Below are 27,998 nucleotides of genomic sequence, written 5' to 3' on the forward strand. Positions count from 1 at the left end.
GAACTTGCCTGTATTTGCAAAAAGAAACATTTATTCTTTTAAAAGTGTATATACATTGCCTTTACAAAGATACCATGTTGGAGCCAACTTCAGGAACCTTCCAATGAGCCTTCTTTTATAATTGACCGAGCAAGATTCCGCGCAAGAGCAAGTCTCAGGATTTCCACCTTGGTGGTCTCAATATCATCATCCTAAAAGGAAAGAGAGCCTGTGTGAAGACCAGCAGGAAGTTTTCCTTCTTTCCCAAGACTAATCCAAAGGGAGATAAAGAGCACAAAACGTTCAGTAGTCTCTTCTAGCAAGTTCTTCGTATGAGACCAAGCTGCATGCAGAGGACCACCACAACTGACAGGAAAGAAAATCGAGAGCCCAGAACACTCGAGTCAGCCCACTTCCTCCTAAAAAGTTAGTGCGCCATAGTCGCAAGTGGTAACGTGAGAGGCGTGTGAGTTTGTAAGGGGCCAGCATCTTGTGGGGCAGGGTGCCTTCCCTCTTCTCCATCCTGGAACCATCAGACTGACCTGGAGCTGCTGGGCATCGGGCTCTCCACACAGCGGCCTTCCTGAGGTCAGGTCCTCCAGACACCTCAGGAGCTCGTACGTCTGCTCCGCGGAGAAGATCACCTGCGGGGAGAGCTGCTTTGCGGAGCTGCTCGCCAGCCAGAGCCTGCAGTGGTCTGTGCAAGGGCTCGGGCTGAGGCAGCCTTTCTTGTATCTCATGTGGACAAGTGTGCTGGTGGGTGAGAGGCCCCACTCACTCCCAGCTCTTCTCGTCAGGGCCCTGGGCTGAGCACTGCCAGTGGACGGCTGCCTCATTTCAAGTTAAAGACTTAACTTGATAACTTGAGATACTAGATTTCCAGAGTGGGCGCTATGGGGGTACAAACACACACCCCTACTAAGGAGATGATGGATGGATATACATTTGCAACAGCTACGGGATAAAAGAGAAGACACTGTGGTCTCAACCTGTACCTGTTTCTGTTCCAAAAGGGGCAGGGCGTCTGTCAGCAGCGTCATCCAGAAAGACCGGGGGGCAATCTGGGACGTCATCAATGAGAGGAGGAGAGAAGCGGCATCGACAAAGCATTTCTCTCCGTATAAGCGGTGGAACTCGCGGTACTTCCCTATTGGGAAGAGAGAGCACTAGGTCACCTGTGACCCTCAACAAGAGACCCCAGAGCAAGGAAATTCTTCCAAAGCGGCCTCCAAGCTCATCAGCCAACGAGACCAAAAGGATTCAAAATCCTTGCTTAAAGGGGGCTCCAGAGAGCCAAACCTGGGAGAATATAAGCATCAAAATGAACGAGAGATATGGTTGATAATAGACTGAATAAAATAACCCTCGAGGCCATGGCTGATATAAATGAAAGAATAAACGGGAGGAGGGGGAATTCCATATAGGGGAATGCCAACTAAAACACAGTTTTATCAGCAGTCAGGAAATCACCAGTAGTTACGAACACTAGTGGGTCAAAGTCTGAGGAAATTTAAATAATACCGAAGTACAGCTCCATAGATTAATAAATCTGTTTAATAAATTTTAGAGGAGACCCCTGGTGGATGCTGCTTTAACCAGGTGATCAAGGTGAACTCCACTAAGGGAGTTCCTATTAACACATCCCCTCAGTGGAATTCCTGCCAAGTATATAACCTGAGGCTGTTCATGAATAAACCTAAAGTAAGAATATTCTACAAGAGAGCTGAACAGACTGCAAAAACATCAAGGTTAAGGAAGACCAACAAAGGCAGAGGCATTAATGAGATTCGAAGACTACATTCATGACAAAGGACTACTGGGACAACATATGGACCAGGTGAGAGTACTGTGTCAGTGCTGAACCTCCTGATTTTCGTAACTGGTTAAGAGAATGTTCTTATTCTTTAGGATATACATGCTCAGATATTTAAGGAGGAAGGGAAACAGTGTCTCCAACATACTTTCAAACTATTCCCAAAAAACCTGACTGACAGAATAAAACAAATGAGGCAAAACATAACTGGTTAACTTGGTAAAGTGTGTAGGGCAGTCTCTTATTCCTTACACTACTTTCACAATTTCTAAGTTTCAAGTTACCAGAAAATGTTACCAAAAAATACGCTTTGCAGAGACCACACAGGCTCCTGTGTATTTTGATCTGTTTTTCCCCGCTTTGGTCATGCTGCACAGTATGTGGGCTCTTGGTTCCCCGACCAGGGATCAAACCTGAAGTGGAAGCATGGAGTCTTTTTTTTTTTTTTGAGATCAAAAAATTTTAATACCATAGACAATTTTATACTGTTTGAAAATGTAGATGAAATAGGTACTTTCCTAGGGGAAAAAAAACCAAACTTATCCCTTAAAAAGTCACATCCTGACGACTTTAAACATCAGTTCTTCAAAACCTAAGACTAACAGAGTAAGACCAACCAGAATAACGAGAAGCCTTGAATTCCCAGAGAAGTAACCCCACCTTTCTCAATGGTACGTCTCCATATTATACAAGTACCATATCTGGGCAAATCTACCGAAAACTTTGCCATCTGGCGACAATCTTACAGATTTGAAACAGAATCCCAAGCAAGTTCCGGGAAAACGTTGCCGTTTGGTGACAACCTGTGACAGAATCCGCCCCTGGTTTGAGGTTCGTGACGCGTGGGCAAACAGTCTGCAGTCGGCCCGCAAGCAGCCCCCGCGGAGGGCCCAGAGGCCGGAAGAGAGCATGGAGTCTCAACCACTGGACTGCCAGGGAAGTCGCTCAGAGTTCTGTGTGTTTTGGACTGGAGAAGTCTAGAACTTCTGTGCAAGTCCATATCTGTGCGCTCGTGCTGAAGGTCCAGGGGACAGCTCAGAGACTCACCCAGGAACGTCAGTCGATCACTGAGCATCATGGCTGGCCCCAGGTTGTCAATGAGGTCCAGGTCAGAGAAGCAGCCTCGCTCACAGTAATCCCTGAGGAACCTGCAAGGCCAGCCCAGAAATGACAGCAGCAGCCCCAGGCCCCCTCCTCAGCCCTGCAACTTCGCAGGCAGCACCCGGGAAGCACACAGAAGGGGAGCCCACCTGTCTGATACCAGCGTGGCAAAGGCAGCGTCTTTGGCTCGAATGCTCCAAGACAGCGCAGAGCCCAGACGATTGTTGCGGACCGCCTTCATGGCCAAGACCTTACAGATGCTGCGGACTTTGCAGGGAAAAGAGAAAAGGCAAATCGTTTACCCTACAAATCACTCCACTCCCAAACCCTGCTGAGATAGGAGCAGCCTTCCCACCGCCTCTGACTTTTATGTGGCTTCTCTGTGGGCTCCAAGTACAGCTGGGCAGCAGCAACTAGGAACTGTGAGGTTTATAAATTGTCTTCTGGCCTCGTTAACCGTACAACCCACCCTGGTAGGCTTTGGTTTTGAGTAGGTTTCACTTCAGGGGTAGCGAGAATATTTGCAAGGCTCCCCACATATCACACGTCATTATCTGTCCACATGCTGAAAATCCTACCAGGCTTTGGGTCCTGAGTGCTGTATGCTTTCAGGGACGGTCATGAACACGCAGTGCCTCTGGGAAGAATAACTATTTAGGCCTGTACCACTTGACAGTGAAGGGGGAAGAGACGGGGCAAACTTCATCAGCATCTCCCCGTGCTCTTCCTGAGTCACCTCCGTCCTGCATCCCCCCAAGCCAGCCTGAGCCAGCAATGGCAACCCCCCGGGACAGGACAAACCACGGCTGCCCCAGCCCAACCTCTGGTTGGAAGCACGAGCATAGACGTGGTCAGGACCTTAACAGGCCGCGTGCCCGACTGCTTCTAGGTCCCAGTGGGTCCCTAGCTCTTCCTCCCCCTGCCCCAGGGATTCTCCAGCGCTCTGGCTCACCTCCTGGCAGCTACTGCCCAGACTCTCTGAAGGCTGGGAGGAGAGTCCACTCACCTTGCTCCGTCATCTGCCGCTGCTCGCAGACCCGCAGTACCTTGAGGGCTTTCTGCTCCGTGGTCAAAGGAATCCGCTCAATATGCAGCTCGAGAGAGACCCGGCCCAGCTCAGGACAGTGGTCACAGTAGTCCACACCCAACTGCCACAGGCTGCATGGGTCCGAGGGGGACAGACATGAGGGCCTGGCGAGCCCAGAGGCTGCCCTGGGGCCAAGAACTAGCCTCCAAGGCAGCTCCTCCCCAGACCCTGTGCTGTCAAGGAACCAGACGAGATAGAACCCCGTCTGGCACAGGCAGTGCCTGCTGGAGAGCACCCTGCTGCCCCTCAGCCCTGCGGCCTTCCTACCTGTGATGAGCAAAGAGTCCTGAGGCATATTCCAGCAGGAGGAACTCTCTCATGTTGGATCCAAAGCTGGCAGAGAACAGACCACGAGACCAAGGCTCCCAGGCTGCTCTTCAGGGCCCCCTTCAGCAGCCCAACCTCCCTCCGAGGCATTCCGGTCACCCCACCCTCAAGGGCCTGGGTGGCAGCAAGCAGAAGGCAGGCATGGCCACGGCGTCCTTACTAGAGGTTGTGCGACTGCAGGAGCTTGCAGTGATCCAGCAGGTCTGTCAGATGGGCCACGAACCACCAGTTGCTCAGGGCGATGCTACGGGTTCAGATACCAAGGCAAGAAGCAATGTCAGGATGAGCTGCCACAGCCCGCAGGTGTGGAGCATAAGCAGGAGCCCCACACCTCCTTTGCTGTGAAAGGAGGGGAGGGACAGTGGCAAGCTGGGCTCTGTCTGCCCGCTAGGTGGGGACTAATAACACACTGAGAAGGACATTCAACCCCAGAACAGCAGCCAGCAAGACGTTTCACTGGAGAATGTCACACAGAAAAATAAAATCCAGGGACCCAATGAGATATAGAGAATGCAGATACAGGGTAAGGGGTAAGCAAAGGACGAAAAAATCGATGGGATTTGATTCTTGATGAGACATGGAATTCAAAGAACTGTATCTGTGTGCATTTGGATTGCTGTTTATGTTCTGTTAACATCTCTCACTGCTGCATAGTTTTGATTAGCATATTTTATGAACACAATTATATATACATGACAGCACTTTAAAACCACCTTGTAGTGTCTATTAATACTTTGTATAAAAATTATTTTTGCTTGATTACATGACTGATTTTATTGGATATGTAATCTGACACATAACGAAGGTCTAAAAGTCCGTCCCCAAACCACATTTAATCAAAACCCAAAATCATCTCTAGCCCTTATTAAAAATGACATTTTCTAGGACCCTCTAAATGTTCCAGATGTTAAGTTTTTTTACATCACCAAATTTTGTAAACTCACTAGCATTTTGTATAGAATATACTAATGCACTCACTGCAGTGTGAATACACCATTTTGAGTTACATTTTTAATTTATTACTTGGCATAGGCCTTTCTGTATCTGTATATAATGCTTGAGTATTTTTTAAATCTTGGGAGAGGGAAAAGCGCCTTCAATGCTGCTAGGGTGAAAAATCCTGCTCTCAGGATATAAAGAGAGTAGGGATTGGTTTACACTGAATGACTGACTGAATGGGCTGTCTGCCCTGCCTTGGGGCTGCTGTCTTCCTGTGAAGTACATGCCAGCTCCCCTTTTCCTTTTGCTGGATGGCAAGAATTGGCAACTGCAACCCACAAGGGAAGAAATCCAATTTTTCCTCCAGCTGTGGATACGCCAGGCAAACACGTGGCCCTTCAGCAGGAGCTGGTAAACTGTGGTCTCCCAGGGCCTCCCTGGGATTCCCTCATGGCTCAGACAGTAAAGAGCCTGCCCACCATGCGGGCGGCGTGAGTTCAATCCCTGTGTCAGCAAGATCCCCTGGAGAAGGAAATGGCAACCCACTCCAGCATTCTTGCCTGGAAAATCCCTTGGACTGAGGAGCCTGGCGGCTATATACAGTCAATAGGATCACAAAGAGCCGGAGACGACTGAGCGACTACACTTTCACTTTCAGGGTCTCTCTGCTCTGCCTCAGGAGCCGTCTGCCCCACGGCCTGGCATGGTTGACATGGGGGTCATCAGGTACCCCCATAGAAAGCTCCCTTCTGGCTGAGGAAGGGTTCCCTCATTCCCCCCAAGAGGAGTGAACAGCTGACACCACACCTGAAGCTCAAGGCTCCTCCACAGCACCAGCCCCCCGGCCCACCCCAGACAGAGGTGCCACTCTCCCCTGGGAAGCGAGCTGGGGCCTAACCGGAACAACCCGTGAGAAAGCAAGTACTCAGGAGACCCAGATCCCACCCTTCCTCGTCCAGGAGGCCACTCTCTCTCTGAGGATACTTCAGCCCTTCTTTCAATTAATGGGCAGAGGTCCCGGGACCTGCTTTTCAGAGTAGGGCAGGAAGAAGCTTACTGGTCAGGAAAACCCGAGCTCCTAGATTCCCAGCTAATGGAAATACCTCGATTTTTTCCCTGCCTGCCAGGGCAGACGGATGCCCAGACTGAGGGGCTGCAAGTCTGATCATTCCTCCTTCAAGACTGGCAGGGCTGATGCGTTTTTCAGTGGCGTTCATTAGCGCCATGCCTCTTCGTAAACTTCTTTCTCTTTTCCTTCTACAACCACTGAAAGCAGCAAGGTGCTTTACCTTTTTTATTGTCCTTCCTTCCCCTTTAGCTCAAATCTGTCTTGATCCTAAAATCCCAGATGTGGCTTATGAAGGAGGCCCTGGAGGAAATAACCCACTGCCTGTAACAGACAACACATTCTGGAATGCCTATTGCTTTGAATTATAGACAGAGACACTGACAAAGCTAAAGACTGGTGTCTGTGCCTCTGGGAGCCACACCCACTGATCCTTCACTGCAGATACGATCCCTCGCCAAAACCAGCTGAGTTCTGTAAGTTATCTTCCAGTTCCAACCAGTCCCTATTTTAGAGGTTTGTGAAAAGAATACGGACACAAACCTTCCTTTCTCCAAGTCTACCACCATTTTTTGAATGGTGGACCTTGGCTTTCTTTCTGCCAAACAGGAAGAGCAGGTAGCATGAGTGGGGTGGGGGTGGAGGGTGGAAGCGGGGAGACATTCCCACTGCCCAGATTCACTAACAAAGAAAAGATCCAGTCGAGGTCAGTGAATTCGATGCCTGAGCAGGGCCACCTGCCCGTTCCCAGCCTTCTCCCTCTGCACAAGGAGGGAGGGGGAGAAGTTCTCTGACCACAGGTGGGGATTCTGGAAAGCTTTGCTTTGGATTCATTGTTTCACCCTCCCTTTCCTGCCTTGCTGAAGGTCTGGGGAGAGATCTGGGGAGGGGGCTGATGTAGAATCTCTGCTCCGAACAGACCCAGCCTCATGTGGTGGTGTGGTAGCTCCTGGCTCACCAGAGAAGTGCTGTCCTGTAAGGTGGCTGCATGTCCATCAGGTTCCAAGAAATAAGCTGGCTGGCTATTTCTGGATTTTAAATACCATAGTTATTTCTTGCAATATTACTTTAAACATCCCTGAAGTGGAAACTGTTACAGATACAGGAGCCTGCAAGCCTCAGGAAGGCCCCCAGGCTCGTCCAGAGAGAAGACACTGTCTACCTAACGTGGCTGTGGCGGGGGGCACGGGTCTGTGGGAAGAAGGCTAAGACACCAACAGGAAGGAGCAGGACACTCTAGAAAAGGACGGAGGTGATGGGCATACAACACGGGGAGCGCACTAGGCACTGAGCTGAAGCCCTGAGGTGCTCAGCGTGGTGGTGGTGCAGCGGGTCCTACCTGCACTCCTTGATCACTTGGTGGATGTCAAACTCGAAGGCGGCCATCAAGATGTTGTCCAGGGGCTCCGGGCTGCTCTCACCTCCCAGAAACAGGTCAAGGCTGGACTGTGGAAAGGTGGTGACCCATTCAATCCCTAGATGGTGGCAGAGACTCAAGGGGGCAGGCAGGGCTGCTGTGTAGGGGACCCTGGAGAAGGGCAATGGGGTCCTTCAAATTGGGCCCAAGGAAAGCCCCCTCTGTTCCCCAGGGAGGGTCAAGTCAACCAGGCCACACGGTACAAGTGACCCGGCAGGGAGCAGAGCCCCGGATGCCGACTCCCCTCCCCTCCCGGAGGAGCTGAGGCACCTGGGCGTAGAGGTGCAGATCCATGGGCTTGACCGTGGGCTGAGAGTATAGCAGCCGCGTCACCAGGAAGTGATACCAGTTACTCAGCAGCTCCTTGTGCTCCAGCAGGGCGGCATCATCTCCCAGCAGGACCTGAGAAGAGACGCTGTCCCTTAACTCTGGGGACACTTCCCCGTAAGGCTCCTCATCTCAGCTGGAGCAGCTGAGTCAAAAGCTCACTCTTCCCCAACAGGGCCCATACAGAGCCCCGTCTGAGGAGGAGCTGCTGCTGGGCTAGACGCCCAGGGCCCCAGGAGGAGCTGGCTTGGCCCCTGGCCAGGACCCGCTCCCCGCAGACCTTGCAGAGGGACTCAAGGTGGGGGTTGGAGGCGAACGTGCCGTCCTGGAGGTGCCGCTCGCATTCCTCGTGCCAGTGCTGCCACCTCAGCTCCAGCTCCGTCAGGGTCTGTGTGTTCCCAGGCTGTGGGAGAGACGAGGACGGGGCGGTCACCATGCCAGCCCCTCACGCTCCCTGTATGAACCCCTCTCCGCGGCCTGGGTGGCTCCACATACGCTGAGAATGGGCATGGTCCTCATCAGGTCCCCCAGGACTCGGCACATGCCTGCAGAGGTGGGGTTGCTGTCGGCTTCCTTGGAGAGCATCTGTCGCGCCTCGTCCAGCCGGCCCTGCAGCACCAAGGTGGTCACCTGGGGGACAGCAAGAATACAGCATCCAGGCGGAGGCTCAGCAGCCAGTGCCCCCAGCCCGCTCTGGCCTCCTCGTCCCGGAGAAGCGTGGTGGCTCCTCCCTCAGAGGTAATCTGCCCCACCCAACCTTCTAGTTTAACCTGCCCCAAGCTTTTCGAACTGCATGTTGTTGTGTCCCACTGCAGGTATGACTGCCTTTTTAAAATGAAATAGAAAATAAAAATTACCAAAGTGCATCAAATAAAGCACTGATCCGTAAAAGTTTCAATTAAAAGAAAAAGTTCTAGTTCAAATACTGGGTTAGCCAAATTTGGTTCAGGTTTTTCCATGCTATTTTATGGCCTGGGTTCAATACCTGGTTGGGGAACTAAGATCCTGCAAGCCACGGCAAAAGAAAAGGAAGAAGCAGCCAAGGACACACGTGCTGCGAGTCCCACCCCTCCCTGATCCGGACACGCACGTCCTATGGCCAGTGGCCCCACCTGGCCCTCGGGCACCTTAACCTGCCTCACCGTGAGCGCCGAGTCGGCGCCAGCCCACCAACCCACATTCTTCTGTTTCTTACACATCCAACTCTTAGCGAAGCCTATCACTGTACCTTTAAACTGCATCCAGAATCGAATCACCTCTCACCACCTCCTCCGCTCAGCTCCCACCCGCGTCCAAGTTACCATCACAGCTGCCTGATTTAGGACCTGAGCCTCCAGACTGGTCTCTCCGCTCTGCTTTTGCTCTGTTCTCAGCAGTGCAGCCAGAAAAGCCTTTGAAAACCTGAATCAGGGACTTCCCTGCTGGTCCGGTGGCTAAGACTCAGTGCTCCCAATGCCGGGAGCCTGGGTTCCATCCCTGGTCAGGGAACTAGACCCCACACGCCACAATGAAGAGTTCACACGCTGCGACTAAAGAGCCTGCGTGCCACAGCTAAGGCCCAGCACAGCCAAACAGATACATGTTTTTAAAAAGAAAAGAAAATCTCAGTTAGATCACAATGTTCCTGTGTTTGACTCTCCAATGTCCTCCTTACCCCAGCTGACTCAGGAGTAAAACGGGAGCTCTACTCTGTCCACCAGCTAGGTCATACCTTTATCTCCTTCAACTAACCCAATCAACAGCCCTGTGGGACAGGTGTTACACTCTCCAGGCTACAGATGAAGAAACTAAAGGCAGTTAAGTGACTCACTAGAGCTCACAGTTGGTAAGAGGCAGAGCTGGGATGCTAACCTGGGCAGCTTGGCACCACAGGCCCTGTTCTTAGCATTCAACTACCCTGCCTCTCTGGGGCTTTCCTGGTGGCTCATTGGTAAAGAATCCTCCTGCTAATGCAGAATATGCAGGTTTGATCTCTGGGTCAGGAGGATCCCCTGGAGAAGGAAACAGCAACCCATTCCAGTATCCTTGCCTGGAAAACCCCATGGACAGAGGAACCTGGTGGGCTGTAGTCCACAGGGTCCCAAGAGTCAGACAGGACTGAGTGACTAAGCACCACCACCACGCTGCCTCTCTAGGAGCTGAGCCCTTACCCCTCGTCACCTCCTCAGGTTCCTACTCACAAGCCACCTCACAAGGGTGCCCTTCCTCGACTTTAACACTCCCAATTCCCCTCCCCTGCTCTTTCTCTGCAGAGCACTTCACTTTTACATATATTTTACTTGCTTCTTTGTTTCTGTCTCCCCACCCAGAATGCAGGCTCCGTAAGGGCAGGCATCACTGCCTGCTCTGGTCCTGGTTGTCCGCTCAGGGCCCGAACACAGCACCACTCAAATACAGAGACTGAATCACACACTTAAAACCTAGGCCCGCCCATTTCTGAACAAAGCCTCTCCCCTCACCTGCACAGATCTCTGAGCACCCGAAGGCCTCAGAAACAGCCTCAAAGACAGCAGCTCTTTACCTGAATTTCAGATGTTATAAGTCTCCAACATTCAAGTCAATCAGCAACCTCCTCCCTGGTCGCTCCAAACTGGGTGATAGGTCAGTACAGGTGAATGGAAAAGTACTGCTCTCCCATAGAATACACACACACGCACTGACTTTCAAACTGACCGTCCAAAATGACTGGGACCATCAATGTCTTTGTTTTTAATAGCTTTCCTGATTGCAATGTACATCTTATAAACATTCACCTGTTTAAGTGTCTAATTCAGTGAACTGGAGTAAGTTTACGGAGTTGGGCACTATCATCACGACTCAGCTTCAGAACACATCTAACACCTCAAAACAGCCCTGGGCTCACTGACATCAAACCCCTACCCCAGCACCTATCCATCAGCTTTGCGTTGTCTTCACCAAGTCTCATTCTTAGATCCACAAAAAGATCAAAATTCCCTTCTCACTGTGAAGTCTACAAAGCATTATTTTTCTTACATGAAAACTTAGTTCAAAACTCTCCCACGGAGCAGGGAAGAAAACACCTCCCTAAGCACGTCTCCATGATCACAGACTCAAAGAACCACACGCACGTGGGCTCAGCAGGGAAACCCTCAGGCCAGCCCAGGAGCACAGGCCAAAGAGGATATGAGGCGGAAGGCAGGGAGGCCCAGCACACACGAGGGTCTTACCAAGTTCCAGAAGCTCTCGTGTTTGCTTGGATTCTCACTGCCCAGAACATCTGCCGACAAACTGTCCACCTCGCACACATGCAGTCGGACCCAGTCAAGGAGGTACAGGAGGAGAGGGCCGGCTGGGAGGAAACACACAAGCAGTAAATTCCATTTGCCCGAAGTACAGAGTGTAGGGCAGGCGAGCCAACTATGGAGAAGTGGTCTGTCCCTCTTCAGTGAGCGGGCGTGTGGTCCTGACCACAGGGCTGAGCTAGCAAATGGACTTTTGTGGGCTTCTGTGGACTTCTGCCAGGCAGCTCAACCTTTCACTGAATCGTCAGGGGGGCTGAACATGAGACCCAAACCTCACCACCCTGACCACCCCCAGCTTCTTCACAACTACACAATACTCAGTGACCACATCAGTAATGACCATAAGGGGATGGTACTGACTAGGTGCCAGGTACACAACCATGATAAAAAGATAGCAACAGTCAGAATCTACTGGAGGAGGCGAGCAGACAACCAACCAATTCAATTTCAAGCTGCTCAGTGCTTGAGCAGGAGTATGAATAAAAAGCTGTGACTGCACAGAGACTACTAATACACGCTTACAGATAATAGTAAATATAAACCATTAGAAGAAGCAAAAAGGTCTGCAGCCCCTCCACAGAGAGCCCACTCAAGCCAGGATACTGTACTGACCACAATCAAATTCAAGATCAAGGGAATAATTCAGAGTGGACGCATGAAGCTGTAGGGTTGCCCCTGACCCAATCACCGACAAAGGAAGTCTCTACGGCACTCTGCCTTCCACCACCTAATCCTGCCTCGTATCTGTATAACGTTTTTCTTCTTAAACTTTTAAACAACAGGAACGTACTGTCTCGTGCTCTAGGAGGCTGAAAGTCTGCGGAGCTGGGAAGGCTGGTTCCCTCGGAGGCTGGGGAAGAGCCTGCACACACCTCTCCCGAGCTTCTAAAACTCTGTAAAGCTCCACCAGTCCATGTTATAAATATGCACCACTCCTTTCGCACGCTAGTTTAATATCTGTTACTTCATAGTTTTTAGGGGTCACCTGCCTACAACTTAAGGTTTTCAGAGGATACTCTGACTCTCTTTGCAGTATCTTACAAAAACACAGGCTTCTTCAGGCATCCTGTAATACTTCCCAATGCTTATATTGATGAAAAGCAACAAAAAGCACATTCTAGGCAACAAAACACTCATCACAGCACAGGACAGGGTAGGGGGACACCTCTGCCACCTCACCTGGGGCTACTTCGATAAAAAGAATCTCACAAAGGTTCCAAATGAGCTCCATTGCCGACAGAATGGAGACCTAAGGAAGGAACAGAGGCCAAGTTTTGACTGAAAACATTCCTAAGATTTTTTTTCCCTAGCGCTAAGAAACAAAGCAGAGCTTGAAACACAGGATGGTCGTTCATTAACTCAACATTTATAGACTGTTCCTATGGTAGGGTTCCCCACAAGACAGTCAGAGAATTTTAGGGGGTGGGACACACAATAATAGTTTCTGTTTTAATGGTTGTGGTTTTAGTTTAACACGTGTTAGAAAAATGTAAGTAGCTCTTTACACCCATGATCTTGATGAATATTATAGTTTAGGAAACAGCTCTTAGTAAAAAGGGAGAAATGATTTTTAGAAAAATATTTAGCAAATAATATCATAATATACAGGTACAGCAAAAATTAACGATGTTGATATTCAAGGGATTGATGTTTAGGAAACAGTCTATTAAAAAAGTAAACCCAATGTAAGACTCCAAAATAAATCAGCTGTGGACCCTGACCTTAGGAATATGCAATACCCCTATCATCCTTCTTATACAATCACAGAAATTTATACCTTAACCATAAGGAAAAATAAATGGTCTGATGACTTCAGAGATGGGTGTACCAGTCCCTACTGACTACTGAGTTTGAATAATATCAAAATTCTAACCAAAGAATGAGAATTCTTTAAGTCACTTTCCAATTAAAATGCAACACCCTGCCATTTATAAACACTGGCTCACTGAGTAGTTTATGAGACTACCCAGTGGTTCTAAACCTCAGCTCACTATCTCAGGTGACACACTGTGGTCAGGATTTATATTCCCCATAAGAGCTGAAGACTCGCACAAGTGTTTATCAAGCACATCCTTGTGTTCCAAAGTGCTAAGCCTTGAAGAGGGCACCAGGAGGTTCAAGATGATTCTTACCACTCCAAGGAGTCGCCTGTCTACCTGGCAAGAAAACAGACGTCTGCAGTATCAGTGATTACAAAGCCACCCCCGCTGGCTACTGAGGACTCAGAAGGACATAAATGGCGCTGGTACAACACAGGCGGCCCCACCCCCTTACCTGGCTGCTGAACTGGCGGCCAATGGCTGAATCTTTATCAGCAACTGACAAAACACAAAGCATTTCAAGTGAGCAATGTAACTCGAGTCTTACTGTTAGAGCTTCACAGACAGGCACTACGGCTTGTGCCTTCTGATGACCACCCGTTTTCACTGCAGATTTTTTTGAAACATGCTTCATATCTCTGTTGTACATCAATGATCTCAAACCATGGCCCAGAAATGACAAGTGGCTCTTTCAACTACAATGTGGCAAACGTAGAGACCACCATGCTATACGAGATTCTATCCAGCACCTACGAGTCATATGGCTCTCAGGGTTATGATAACTTTCAATCACCAAGATCAAAGAACTGGAATGTAATTGTCAAAGGTCTTTAATTTGGCCCTTTAGCCTCATACCTGCTAACATAATATGTTCTAATTTGTTCTAAAATGTACTCAAGACAACTGCCAGAAAATTACAGATTATGTAAGATAGGAAAGTAAGTTTTAAACTAGAATGTCAATCAGATTTTACCTTGTAGTACTTATAGCCAGATAAATACTTCAATTACTCACACACACACACACACACACAATACTTACCTGCAAATTGGTGCATTTCCTCCATGCATGCTCTTATGACTGATCGGTAGTTTTTACTCACTCGAACTAATCTACAAAAGATGAAATGGCATACAAGATGAACCTGGAACAGTTTGTGGTGACAAAAAATAAGGAACATCTTGTGATGATAGAAACTATCAAAAAAAAAAAAAAGATAAGCTTGCTGACAGACAGGAGGCAACATGAAGGAGTTCCTCATGGCCAAAGCTAAAACAACTTGAGCCACAAAATAAACAAAATACCATATAACCCAGGGACTAAAAGAAATATCCATGAGTCCACAAGGATATTAACTGTCTCAAATGAGACCCACTAATGGATCCTAAAATTAGTGGTTGAAATTTGAGGAGAAATGGGATTTTCATAGTCTCAGAGTTTTTCCCTCAAATACTTACTAGTTACAAAGGGAAAGATGATAACTTTATAGTACAGAAACCCAGTAGAAACCACATTAACCAAGTGATCAAGGTCAATATAAACATAATAAAACATCAGCGTCATGAACCTCATGATGTGATGATGTGTGAGGAAGGACATATCACACCACTTCTGTGGTATTCTTGCTAAAAATGCATAATCTCTGCTCAGTCATGAGAAAACCCAGGACAGTTCTGAGGGACGGTTTCCAAGATAATTGGTCAATTATCAATTACTTTTTTCAAAAGTCATAAGGCCATGAATCAGATTAGGGAGAAAAAAACTAAATGCAACCTCATTTGGTTGCAGAAGAAAAAAAAGGACATTAGTGGAAAAAATGGTGGAACTGAAATAAGGCCTTCAGGTTAATCATACTGCATCAACATTTAAGTTTCCCGGTTTAAATACCAGTAATGTGGTTATACAAGATACTAACATCAGAGAAGCTGAATGACGGATGTACAGAAGTCTATTATTTTTGAACTTTTTCTGTATGTTTAAAATTATCTCAAAACAGAGTTCTTAAAAAAGCAAAGAGCAGAACAAAACAAACAAAAAAGGAACTGGCTATTAGTTACCAAGATATAGATCCTTAGAAAGAAACATTAGTTCTAAATGAAGAGACCTAAATGCTGCCTACTGGCTCCATTTACTTTTATTTTCTAGCTCCCTTTAAAGATGAACAGAAGGTACAATGGGGCCAGCAGCAGCTGAAGCAACTTGCACACACTCTCACTTAATTTTTCAGTCAAGACTCAGTCCCGAATAAATAACTCACCTGGCCCAAAAACAAGATGATATGCTGACCCCCACGCACAAAACAAGAGCTACCATCCCACCATTAGAAGGACATTCACAAGATCACTAATTTATTTAATTCAGCAAATATTTAAAGGCACCTACTATATAGATGAATGAGGGTATCTGGGAACAGAAGGCCCACATAAACAAGACAGGGTCCCTGCCTTCAGGGACCTACAGGACTTCTGACATGCTATGTCAATATAGATTCCTCTGAGTTACCACTATCCTGTACCAGAGCCTCTTGTCAGCAGTGATCTTTCATAAACACACAGGCACACACACATGCTGACCAGGGTATCCTCTGGGGTGATTCATCTATAAAATGCTTATCAAGGAAGTAAAATACTGTGACACTGTGGTTTATAAGAAGAAATAAAACACTAATCTTCATCCCTAATCCCTGACTCACAGCTCCTAAAGACTTTGTAAATTCCTAGATGACAAGAGCACCAGCAGCATCTTTTGTTTCAACTCTAGGTAGCTCCTGGATGAGGACTGATCACCAGAAAGCCCAAGCCATATTAGAAATTGAAATTATCAGCCCTGTCCCTGACTTCCCTGGAGAGGGGAAAGGGCCATAAATGGAGATAATAATTGATCATGCCTACATGAGGAAGATTCCATAAAGTCTCAAAGGCAAGGGGTTTGGAGAGCTTCCAGGTGGGTGAACACATCCGTGTACCAGGATGGTGACACACCCCAGCTCCACAGGGACGGGGTTCCTGCACTTGGGACTCTTCCAGACCAGGCCCCACGTTCATCTTCACTTGGCTGTCCATCTGGGTCCTTTCTCATATCCTTTAATGAACTGCTAAACTTGTTTCCTTGAGTTCTGTGAGCTCCTCCAGCAAATTTATCAAACCTGAGGTTACCATGGGAACCTCTGATTTATAGCTAAGCTGAAGAGCAGCTGTAGGTAACCTGGGGACCCACTATTTATGACTGGCATCTGAATGGGAGGCAGTTTTGCGCGATAGAGCCCCTAATTGACGGAATCTGTTGCTATCTCCAGGTAGGCGGTGTCAGAATACAGGTGACTTGTAGGACACCCGGCTGGGGTCAGAGAACTGGTTGGTGCATGAAAACTCCCATACATTTGATGTCAGAAGGGTTATGAGTGAAACACAGGAAAAACGTTTTGTTTTTCCAACACAAATATCAACGTTATCTATTCCCTAGACATATGAATGGACACTAAGAAAAACCTAACACAGGGGCTCTCAAACTCCACTTGTACTTAAGCCTCACCTAGAGACTTTAGGATCCACCCCTAGAAATTTTGGAGATATGAGGTGAGGTCTCACAAACCATACTTCGACCAATTCTAGTCTATGAACAATGCAAGTTTTCTGGTCTCTTCCCAAAAAAATGCCTTGAAAATAATTCTTTAAAGACAAAACAAAACTCTCAACAGGGGGACCTCATTCAATGATTCTCGGGTGCTTATCTGGCCTAAATTTTATTCTTTGGAGGGTAAATGAAGTAGGAATAGAAACAAAGAAAGCTCATCAAGCAGCCAGCAAGTCAATTGGCAGCCATTCAAACATTCTCTGTAGGACTTCTCCATCCGTGACCATAAGGACTTATACTGCCCAGCAGAGGCCAGAAAATCAAACACAGAGTCCCATATTTCTCTAGGAGGTCCATCCATTGTGCAAAAGGAAAAGGATGCATTTCACTTGGTTTTTCAAAATTTAGTTGTGGGAGGCAGCACTTATCAGCAGCCAACTTACTGAGCTTTTCTGGATTTTCCAGTCAACTCTTCTTCAATTCTTTGGAGGCCCACGAAGATTCCATGGGATTCATTGAAGAGTTTTCTCAGGATTTTGGAGTAAACATCTATATCCTTTCGGATGATATGGATAAAGGGGCAACCTGCCACCATCTCTGATTTTTCTGAAACAGGAAAAAAAAAAAAATTAACATCTATCACCATCATCGTCATCAAAGCACTCTAAAAACTTTAATTGAGTAGCTAATTACAAAAGCTTCAGCTTCTTTGCTACTGATTTCATGATATATTATTTATCCACACATGAATTTTTATTTTTACTTTTTTTGGCCATGCAGCATGTAGGACCTTAGTTTCCCAACCAGGGCTTGAAACCATACCCCTGCAGTGGGAGCAGAGTCCTAATCACTGGATAGCAGGAGAAATTCCTCATATATGAGTTTTTAAGTTTTTATTTATTTTGGCTGTGCTGGGTCTTCGTTGCTGCTTGGACTTTTCTCTAGTTGCAGGGAGCGGGGCCTACTCTCTAGTTGCGGTGCCCGGGCTTCTCTTTGCGTGGCTTCTCCTACTGTGGAGCACGGGCTCTAGGGCATGCATTTCAGTAGTTGTGGCTCACTGGCTTAGCAGTTGCAGTTCCTGGGCTCTAGAGCACAGGTTCGAGTTGTGGCACACTGGATTAGTTGCTCCATGGCATATGGGATCTTCCTGGACCAGGGATCGAACCCATGTCTCCTGCATTGGCGGGTGGACTCTTTATCACTCAGCCACCTGGGAAGCCCCCATACGTGAATTTTTTTTTATGTTTTTTTAATTCTTTATTGAAATATAATTGCTTTACAGAATTTTACTGTTTTCTGTCAAGCCTCAACATTAATCAGCCATAGGTATACATATGTCCCCTCCCTTTTGAACCCCGCTCCCATCTCCCTCTCCGTCCCACCCCTCTAGGTTGATACAGAGCCCCAGTTTGAGTTTCTCAGCCATAAAGCAAATTCCTGTTGGCTCTCTATTTTACATATGGTAATGTAAGTTTCCATGTTACTCTTTCCATACATCTCACCCTCCCCTCCCCTCTCCCCATGGCCATTAAGTCTATTCTCTATGTCTGTTTCTCCACTGTTGCCCTGCAAATAAATTCTTCGTATATACATGTTAAAATATGGTATTTATCTTTCTCTCTCACTTCACTCTGTATAATAGGTTCTAGGTTCATCCACCTCATTAGAACTGACTCAAATGCATTCCTTTTTATGGCTGAGATGATATGATCACTCATCTAAAGCCAAACATCCTAGAATGTGAAGTCAAGTGGGCCTCAGAAAGCATCACTACAAACAAAGCTAGTGGAGGTGATGGAATTCCAGTTGAGCTCTTTCAAATCCTGAAAGATGATGCTATGCAAGTGCTGCACTCAATATGCCAGCAAATTTGGAAAACTCAGCAGTGGCCACAGGACTGGAAAAGGTCAGTTTTCATTCCAATCCCAAAGAAAGATAATGCCAAAGAATGCTCAAACTACCACACAATTGCACTCATCTCACACGCTAGTAAAGTAATGCTCAAAATTCTCCAAGCCAGGCTTCAGCAATACACGAACCATGAACTTCCTGATGTTCAAGCTGGTTTTAGAAAAGGCAGAGGAACCAGAGATCAAATTGCCAACATCCGCTGGATCATGGAAAAAGCAAGAGAGTTCCTAAAAAACATCCATTTCTGCTTTATTGACTATGCCAAAGCCTTTGACTGTGTGGATCACAATAAACTGTGGAATATTCTGAAAGAGATGGGAATACCAGACCACCTGATCTGCCTCTTGAGAAATCTGTATGCAGGTCAGGAAGCAAGAGTTAGAACTGGACATGGAATAACAAACTGGTTCCAAATAGGAAAAGGAGTATATCAAGGCTGTATATTGTCACCCTGCTTGTTTAACTTCTATGCAGAGTACATCATGAGAAACGCTGGAAGAAACACAAGCTGGAATCAAGATTGCCGGGAGAAATATCAATAACCTCAGATATGCGGATGACACCACCCTTACGGCAGAAAGTGAAGAGCAACTCAAAAGCCTCTTGATGAAAGTGAAAGTGGAGAGTAAAAAAGTTAGCTTAAAGCTCAACATTCAGAAAACGAAGATCATGGCATCCGGTCCCATCACTTCATGGGAAATAGATGGGAAACAGTGGAAACAGTGTCAGACTTTATTTTTCTGGGCTCCAAAATCACTGCAGATGGTGACTGCAGCCATGAAATTAAAAGACGCTTGCTTACTCCTTGGAAGGAAAGATATGTCCAACCTAGATAGCATATTCAAAAGCAGAGACATTACTTTGCCAACAAAGGTCCGTCCAGTCAAGGCTATGGTTTTTCCTGTGGTCATGTATGGATGTGAGAGTTGGACTGTGAAGAAGGCTGAGCGCTGAAGAATTGATGATTTTGAACTGTGGTGTTGGAGAAGACTCTTGAGAGTCCCTTGGACTGCAAGGAGATCCAACCAGTCCATTCTGAAGGAGATCAGCCCTGGGATTTCTTTGGGAGGACTGATGCTAAAGCTGAAACTCCAGTACTTTGGCCACCTCATGCGAAGAGTGGACTCATTGGAAAAGACTCTGATGCTGGAGGGATTGGGGGCAGGAGGAGAAGGGGACGACAGAGGATGAGATGGCTGGATGGCATCACTGACTTGATGGACTTGAGTCTGAGTGAACTCCAGGAGTTGGTGATGGACAGGGAGGCCTGGCGTGCTTCGATTCATGGGGTCACGAAGAGTCGGACACAACTGAGCGACTGAACTAAATATTCCATTGTGTATATATACCACAATTTCTTTATCCATTCATCCGTTGATGGACATCTAGGTTGCTTCCATGTTCTAGCTATTGTAAATAGTGCTGCAAACAATGGGATACATGTGTCTCTTTCAATTTTGGTTTCCTCAGGGTGTATGTTGAGGAGTGGAATTGCTGGGTCATATGGTGGTTTTATTCCTAGTTTTTTTTTAAGGAATCTCCATGCCGTCTTCCATAGTGGCGACATCAATTTTCATTCCCACCAACAATGCAAGAGTGTTCCCTTTTCTCCACACCCTCTCCAGCATTTATTGTCTGTAGACTTTTTGATGAGGGCCATTCTGACCGGTGTGAGGTGATATCTCATTGTAGTTTTTATTTGTATTTCTCTAATAATGAGCGATGTTGAACATTTTTTCATGTGGTTGCTAGCCATCTGTATGTCTTCTTTGGAGAAATGTCTGTTTAGGTCTTTTCCCCACTTTTTGATTGGGTTGTTTTTCTGGTGTTGAGTTGTATGAGCTGCTTGTATATTTTGGAAATTAATCCTTTGTCAGTTGCTTCATCTGCTATTATTTTCTCCCATTCTGAGGGTTTTCTTTTCACCTTGCTTATAGTTTCCTTTGCTGTGCAAAAGCTTTTAAGCTTAATCAGGTCCCACTTATTTACTTTGTTTTTATTTCCATTACTCTAGAAGGTGGGTCACGGAGAAGGCAATGGCAACCCACTCCAGTACTGTTGCCTGGAAAATCCCATGGACGGAGGAGCCTGGTAGGCTGCAGTCCATGGGGTCGCTAAGAGTCGGACATGACCGAGTGACTTCACTTTCACTTTTCACTTTCACCCATTGGAGAAGGAAATGGCAACCGACTCCAGTGTTCTTGTCTTGAGAATCCCAGGGACGGGGGAGCCTGATGGGCTGCCATCTATGGGGTCGCACAGAGTCAGACACGACTGAAGCGACTTAACAGTAGCAGAAGTGACTTAGCAGCAGCAGCAGGAAGTAGGTCATAAAGGATCTTGCTTTGATTTATGACATATGTGAATTTTTATACGCAAATGTTTACTCTTAGACTTCATCCCTCAACTCACTAGCATACTCTGTAAAGACATTTCACCTCTATCCATTGAAATATACTAGGAAAAAAAAGGAAACCACTTAATATTACCCTATGTAAACTCAATAAATAAACCTACAGCTGAAGTTTTACAAAATGTCGAAATAAATATTCTTTTTATATTACTTTTTATTGCCATTACTCCTAAAACAAAGAATCAAGGACTAAACTATTTTGCAACAGTGATGAAAAGGCTCTGTAATGATAAATTATAAACCACCAACTTATGGAAATTTCACATACAGCAGCTTCTCAAATAAGTTGTGATAATGTTCAATGGCTTGTTGTGAATGTGATTTCAATAAATAAAAAAAGAAAGAAAATCCTGAGTTTCCAACAATCAAGGACAAGCTAGAAACGTTGATAAGCTTTCCCATTAAGCAGGGAAAGAAGCTGTTCAGACACAGTCACAGAAGTTTCTCTTCTGAGCAACTTCTACCACTCTACCAAACTTGAGATTCTCAATACCAAGATATCCCATAGATATTTGGCAACATCAGGGATCATTTCAAACTATAAAATAAAGAAAAACTACTCTGCTTAAAAGTTACATGAGGGGCTTCACAGGTGGCACAGTGGTAAAGAACACGCCCGCCAATGCAGAAGACACAAGAGATGAGAGTTCGATCCCTGGGTCAGAAAGATTCCCTGGAGAAGGAAATGGCATCCCACTCCAGTATCCTTGCCTGGGGAATCCCATGGACAGCGGAGGCTAGAGGGCTACAGTCCACAGGATTGCAAAGAGTCAGACACTACTGAGCATCGGTGGTCTAGTGGTTGCAACTCCATGCTTCCAATGCAGGGGTCATGGGTTCAATCCCTAGTGAGGGAACTTACATCCCACATGCCATGCCAAGTGGCAAAAAAATTTAATTAAAAAAAAAAATCACACGAATTGCATACTACCTTAATTGTATGACCTTCATTAGCTCAATGTGCTCCCAACAAAAGAGGAAAACCTCTATACTTAGATAAAGAACATGACAAAGATTCACAAAATAATCCTTTCAACATTTCCTGAGATTTCTCTCTTGAAAAGGAGAAAGCAAAATCAAGTATCAAGATGTTGATTTTACCTTGCTCCTATAGGGAGTCTCAATCGGAAAGGTTAAGAGCCATGTCTGACACCTGATGGAGCTTAGAGGACAAGTTATTTTGTTCACAATGAAAAAATGAAGGTAAGGGCCATGACATCGGACAACATTCATAGTGAGGGGACCACTACAAAGAGAATGTAGTCACTCAGGACAAAAAGGGAAACAAAAAGCTTCAAGCTTTTAAGTATAAAGAAAACCTTCTTTAACATTGGGAAGATCATTGTTAACTTTTTTCCCCTGGACTCAACATCTGCCAAGTCTCACAAATCAATGAAAATCTTAAACAGCTAAAAAGTTTCAAAAATGAAAATGGTACAAAATAAGTTCAATTGTTTTCATATCTCAGGTAGTCAAATCTGAGAGAATAAAGAAAAAAAAACAATTGTACCAACACAGATAATCTACAAGAGAAACAAAAAAACCTACCTTTTTTATTGAAAGAGGTTTCACACACCAGCATCTCCCCTGGACCCCAGTCAAAACACATTTGCTTCTTCTGGGAATTCACTCCTGGAATCCACTAGTAAAAAAAAAATAAGGCACAGAAATTGTTATTCTTCCTAAAGGCTTTGCTTTCAATTGACTTGCAAGTATAATTCTAGTAATCAGTGGTAGTAGAAGTTATTAATCTATAAATCTATAAATACAACTGAGTGTGGCTGAGATGAGCCCAGTCTGTTAGACCCTAAATGAGCAAGAGAGTTGTTAGGCACCTTGACCCAGCCTGCCACTTCTCAAGTACTGATAAAAAGGAAAGCTACCCCCTAATCAATTATTATATGGTAATTTAGTGATCTGTAGTTCAGAAAAAGGGCAGTTAAAAAAATTAAACAGGAATTGAACCGCTGTTACTCACTAAAAAGACCTCCAATCCCCTGGCCTCTATGTCACATCTTAATGGTGCTTTATTTTTTTCTCCAACTCAGTCACACCAATTCCTCTGAGTCTCAGCTTCATAAATCCAACTGCATAATCCACCCTTTTTGAGTTATCTAACCTCCAGAACTATATCCATAAAATCAAGAGCCAAAACAGGAACTTAATCTATGGCTGGACACGGGCCTTCTGTAGTTGTGGTGCTCGGGCTTCTCACTGTGGTGGCTTCTCCAGTTGTGGCGCACAGGCTCTAGAGTGCATGGGCTTAGCTGTCCCGCGGCATGTGAAATCTGCCTGGAACAAGGACTGAGCCCGTGTCCCCCGCATTGGCAGGTGGATTCTTATCCACTGAACCACCAGGGAAGTCCCAAAACAGGGACTTCTGATGCTCATTCCCAAACCTCATTCCACTCCCGCAGTAGGACAAAGCCTTCCCCAACTGTTAGGAGCAACCCTTGTAATCCTCTGTGTTCCCTCATGACCCACTGAGGTCATGCTAGGGGTAAAGAATCCACCTGCCAATGCAGGAGACACAGGTTTGATCCCTAGGTGGGGAAGATTCCCTGGAGAAGGAAATGGCAACCCCCTCCATTATTCTTTCCTGGAAAATCCCATGGACAGAGGAGCATGGAGGGCTACAGTCCATTGGGTCACAAAGAGTCAGGCACAACTGAGTACATGCATCTCTCCTATACCCCAGCAATTCCACTTCTAGGTATTTATCTGGAAAGAACCAAAAAGTGAAGTGAAGTGAAGTGAAGTGAAGTGAAAGTTACTCGTCATGTCCGACTCTTTGTGACCCCATGGACTATACAGTCCATGGAATTCTCCAGGCCAGAATACTGGAGTGGATAGCTGCTCCCTTCTCCAGGGGATCTTCCCAACCCAGGTCTCCCACATTGCAGGCAGATTCTTTACCAGCTGAGCCACCAGGGAAGCCCTTAGAAAAAAAAAAAAGATAAGAACTATAACTCACATTTCTTAAGAGTCCTTGACCTAAAAAGATAATACCACTGGTCTAGAAAAACTACTCAAGATTAATCTCTTTGGATCCACACTGAAACATTCCTGAATCTGCTAGTTACTAACTGGCCTTCACGAGCCTTGATATATTCACCCTGCTACAAAAAGCGACGATAGTTTTCAAGGTTATTCATCAGCCTCTTGAGAGTGTGTATCAGTTCAGTTCAGTCGCTCCGTTGTGTCCGACTCTTTGTGACTCCATGAATCGCAGCACGCCAGGCCTCCCTGTCCATCACCATCTCCCGGAGTTCACTCAAACTCACGTCCATGGAGTCGGTGATGCCATCCAGCCATCTCATCCTCTGTCATTCCCTTTTCCTCCTGCCCCCAATCCCTCCCAGCATCAGAGTCTTTTCCAATGAGTCAACTCTTCGCATGAGGTGGCCAAAGTACTGGAGTTTCAGCTTTAGCATCATTCCTTCCAAAGAACACCCAGGGCTGATCTCCTTTAGAATGGACTGGTTGGATCTCCTTGCAGTCCAAGGGACTCTCAAGAGTCTTCTCCAACACCACATAGAGCAAGCTTAAAGAGCAGACTAACTCTCAAATACAGACATGACTGAATTCAAACTTTCATTGTTGAGGTTCAGATTCTAGACAATGGATGATGCCCTTCTGAGAGGCTGTGTCCACAAGGCCAACCTGGTCTTCCTACCTGGTCTCCCCAACACCAATGTAAAGCTGGGTTGTCACAAGTCAGTCATCACTACTGGGGGCAAAACTCAGCTTAGACTGTTTTCATTCCATTTGTAAATGCATGCCTAATTGTCATGGTTCAATAGCAAGTAGCTCTCCAGGGTCGCACAGAGTACTGAGAAAGTTTCCCCATCCAAAGATTCTGACATAAGTAAAGGAGGGAAAAGCAAGATAACATGTAGTCTGAAAAAGTCCCAGTGATTCCAATAGTCTATTTTTCCTCCCCCAAAACAGTGACACAGTCCTTGATGGATATTTAGCATTTAAACTACTTCACATATGCATTAAAAGTTAACTTTCTATAGGATATAGCAGTAAACTTTATAGACAGTAACATCCCACATTCACTGCTGTTTGAGATCTCATGTCTCTTGTCTAGTTAGCTTTGAATTGACTTCTATTTTCAGTTTTTGGTTTTGTGACATACTGCTTTGCAATTTGATGGCTTCAGCAGAAAGCTGAAGGCATTTCAACTTTCTAAAAAGCAAAAATATAAGGTCAAGCAGCTTGCTGTTTAGCAGGGCTTACAGGTTACCAAGAGCTAACAGATGCAAAACAAGCCTAAATAGACAGACGGAAATATTTCCTAGTCAGGGAAGTCAGGGAAAGCTTTTCTGACAAAGAGGCTGCTGGAGCTTGTACGTAAAAAAATGTGTGGGATAGAAACCCGAGAGAGAAGAGCATCCCAGATGGGGGAAGGATAGGTATCCCTCTTCTAACAGCCATGAATCTCCTTCTAAGCATCATATATCATCCACATCTGACATACTTTCCTGAGAGTTCAAACAGACGTGAAAGCAAACAGAGCAATGAAAAAGCAGGATATTCTCCCAAGACCTAGTAGATGCTGAAAAGACCAAGAAGAGATTGAAAGAATACATGGAAGAACTGTATAAAAAATATCTTAATGAACCGGATTGCTACAGTGGTGCGGTTAGTCACCCAGAGTCAGACATTCTGGAGTGCAAAGTCAAGTGGGCCTTAAAAGAAGCACTGCCGTTAAAGCTAGTGGATGTGATGAAATTCCAGCAGAACTACTCAAATCCCTAAAGGAGGATACCATCAAGGTTTTGCATTCATTATGTCAGCAAGTCTGGAAGACCCAGCAGTGGCCACAGGACTGGAAAAGGTCAATCTTCATCCCAATTCCCAAGAAGGGTAGTACCAAAGAATGTGCTAACCATTGGACAATTGCACTCATCTCACATGCTAGTAAGACCATGCTTAAAATTTTGCATGCTAGGCTGAAGCATTATGCACACCAAGAACTTCCAGATGTCCAAGCTGGGCTTAGAAAAGAAAGAGGAACTAGAGATCAAATTGCCAACATTTGCTGGATGATACAGAAAGCAAGGGAATTTCAGAAAAACATCTATCTCTGCTTCATGGACTACCCTAAAGCCTGTGACTGTGTGGATCATGACAAACTGTGTAAAGCTCTTAGAGAGATGGGAATACCAGACCATCTCATTTGTCTCCTGAGAAATACTCCCTGACTGGCAAATATTTCTGTCTGTCTACTTAGGCTTATTCTACACCTCTTAGCTCTTGGTAACCTGTAAGCCCTGCTAAATGGCAAAGAAGCAAAGTTAGAACCCTGTATGGAAAAACTGATCGGTTCAAGATCAAGAAAGGAGTATGACAGGGCTGTCTGCTGTTACTGTTTAATCTATAGGCTGAGTACATCATGAGAAACGCTGGGTTGGGTGAGTTACAAGCCAGAATCAAGAGAAGCAGGAGAAACATCAACAGACTTAGATATGCGGATGATACCACCCTAATGGCAGAAAGTGAAGAGGAACTAAAGAGCCTCTTGATGAGTGTGAAGGAGGAGAGTGAAAGAGTCGGCTTAAGGCTAAATATTAAAAAAAAAAAAAAAAAAGATCATGGCATCTGGCCCCATTACTGCATGGCAAATAGAAGGGGAAAAGGTGGAAGTAATGACAGATTTCCTCTTGAGCTCCAAAATCACTGCAGATGGTGACTGCAGCCATGAAATCAGAAGACAATTGCTTCTTGACAGGAAAGTGATGACAATCCTAGGCAGTGAGTTGAGAAGCAGAGACACTGCCGACAAAGGTTCATGTGGTCAACGCTGTGGTCTTCCCAGTGGTCATGGACAGTTGTGAGAGCTGGACTGTAAAGGGAAGACCGCCAAAGAATTGATGCCTTTGAACTGTGGTGCTAGAGAAGACTCCTGAAAATCCCTTGGACAGCAAGGAGATTAAACCAGTCAATCTTAAGAGGTCAACCCTGAATACTCACTCGAGGGACTGTTGCTGAAGCTGAAGCTCCAGTATTGGTCATCTGATGAGAACAGACGACTCATTTGGCAAAGTCCCTGATGCTGGGAAAGATCGAGGGCAGGAGCAGAGGGCGTCAGAGGATGAGATGACAGGACAACATCACGGATAGAATGAACCTGAACTTAAGCAAACTCTGGGAGGTGGTGAGGGACAGGGAGGCCTGGCATGCCGCAGTCCATGGGGTCCCAAAGAGTCGGACACGACCGGGCGACTGAACAATAGCAGTCTCTCAAGAGAACTATACCTGGTAAACCTTGGGCGAGCTCAAGCAGAAGCCAAGCTCACGGGGCTGCGACGTGAAGCTTTGCTGCTGTTGTTAAGTCATTTCAGTCGTGTCCGACTCTGTGCGACCCCATAGACAGCAGCCCACCAGGCTCCTCTGTCCCTGGGATTCTCCAGGCAGGAATACTGGAGTGGGTTGCCATGCTGGGAGAAAAAAAGCCGTACAATACCCCCGCCTGGCTCCAACCCGCTCATTAAAGCTTAAGCCCAAGAGGAAAAGCCAGAGAAGCAGGGAGGTCGGGGAGGCAAGGGATGGAAAGGAACAGAGTTAGGAGGGCGGTCTCCAGGGCCAGGTACTCCTCAGAATATAGAAGGGAGCAGAAACCCAGCGACCACCGCAACCCACACGCGGGGAGCGAATTAATGCGACTTCCGAACGGGGGGCAACAGTGAAGGGGCCGGGCACCTCGCCAGCGGCAAGGACGAGACGGACCCAATCTCCGGGCCCCGGGGTGGGGGTGGGGGAAGCGTACTGTTCGGGGCCCCCTTACAGTGACCGTCGGCTCGCCGTCGAACTCCTCCATAGCGCCGCACCACAGCCTCCGGGAACCCGCAGTGCCGCCTAGGCTGGCGCCTCAGGGCTCCGGCTCAGGGCCGGCTGCGAGAGAGGACCCCGCGCGTGAGCGCCTCCCGCACTGCCTGCAGGCCCAGCCGCCC

General features: G+C 46.5%; 1 protein-coding gene across 3 annotated transcripts; it reads right to left on the reverse strand.

The window, feature by feature from the left end:
* Positions 1 to 9: 9 nt before the first annotated feature.
* NUP85 (nucleoporin 85) lies at positions 10 to 27,966 on the reverse strand. 3 transcript variants are annotated; one of them, XM_070774083.1, is made up of 19 exons: positions 27,833 to 27,966; positions 22,585 to 22,678; positions 17,156 to 17,318; positions 14,181 to 14,251; positions 13,594 to 13,637; positions 12,499 to 12,568; positions 11,245 to 11,366; positions 8,552 to 8,686; positions 8,337 to 8,459; positions 8,000 to 8,131; positions 7,652 to 7,758; positions 4,468 to 4,551; positions 4,248 to 4,313; positions 3,900 to 4,051; positions 3,043 to 3,160; positions 2,840 to 2,940; positions 975 to 1,126; positions 522 to 623; positions 10 to 191 (listed from the first exon to the last, which is right to left on the reverse strand). In XM_070774083.1, exons 1-19 carry the CDS (start codon positions 27,863 to 27,865, stop codon positions 90 to 92), a joined length of 1,971 nt encoding a protein of 656 aa, XP_070630184.1. In that variant the 5' UTR covers positions 27,866 to 27,966; the 3' UTR covers positions 10 to 89. The 3 variants fall into 3 exon arrangements, with proteins under 3 accessions (XP_070630184.1, XP_070630182.1, XP_070630183.1); XM_070774081.1 differs by having other exon boundaries at positions 27,815 to 27,948; XM_070774082.1 differs by lacking the exon at positions 27,833 to 27,966 and adding an exon at positions 27,019 to 27,037.
* Positions 27,967 to 27,998: the final 32 nt, after the last annotated feature.

Source organism: Bos indicus, chromosome 19 (genome assembly GCF_029378745.1).
Source record: "Bos indicus isolate NIAB-ARS_2022 breed Sahiwal x Tharparkar chromosome 19, NIAB-ARS_B.indTharparkar_mat_pri_1.0, whole genome shotgun sequence".
Lineage (NCBI taxonomy): Eukaryota > Metazoa > Chordata > Mammalia > Artiodactyla > Bovidae > Bos > Bos indicus.

Excerpts from the sequence above, each read along its gene's own strand:
- NUP85 (XM_070774081.1), bottom strand. The coding sequence starts at position 27,865 with ATGGAGGAGTTCGACGGCGAGCCGACGGTCACTGTAAGGGGGCCCCGA. Across the intron at positions 11,367-12,498 it reads TTTTATCGAAGTAGCCCCAG|CCGGCCCTCTCCTCCTGTAC; the intron begins GTGAGGTGGCAG and ends GTTTCCTCCCAG. Across the intron at positions 192-521 it reads CCGATGCCCAGCAGCTCCAG|GATGATGATATTGAGACCAC; the intron begins GTCAGTCTGATG and ends CTTTCCTTTTAG.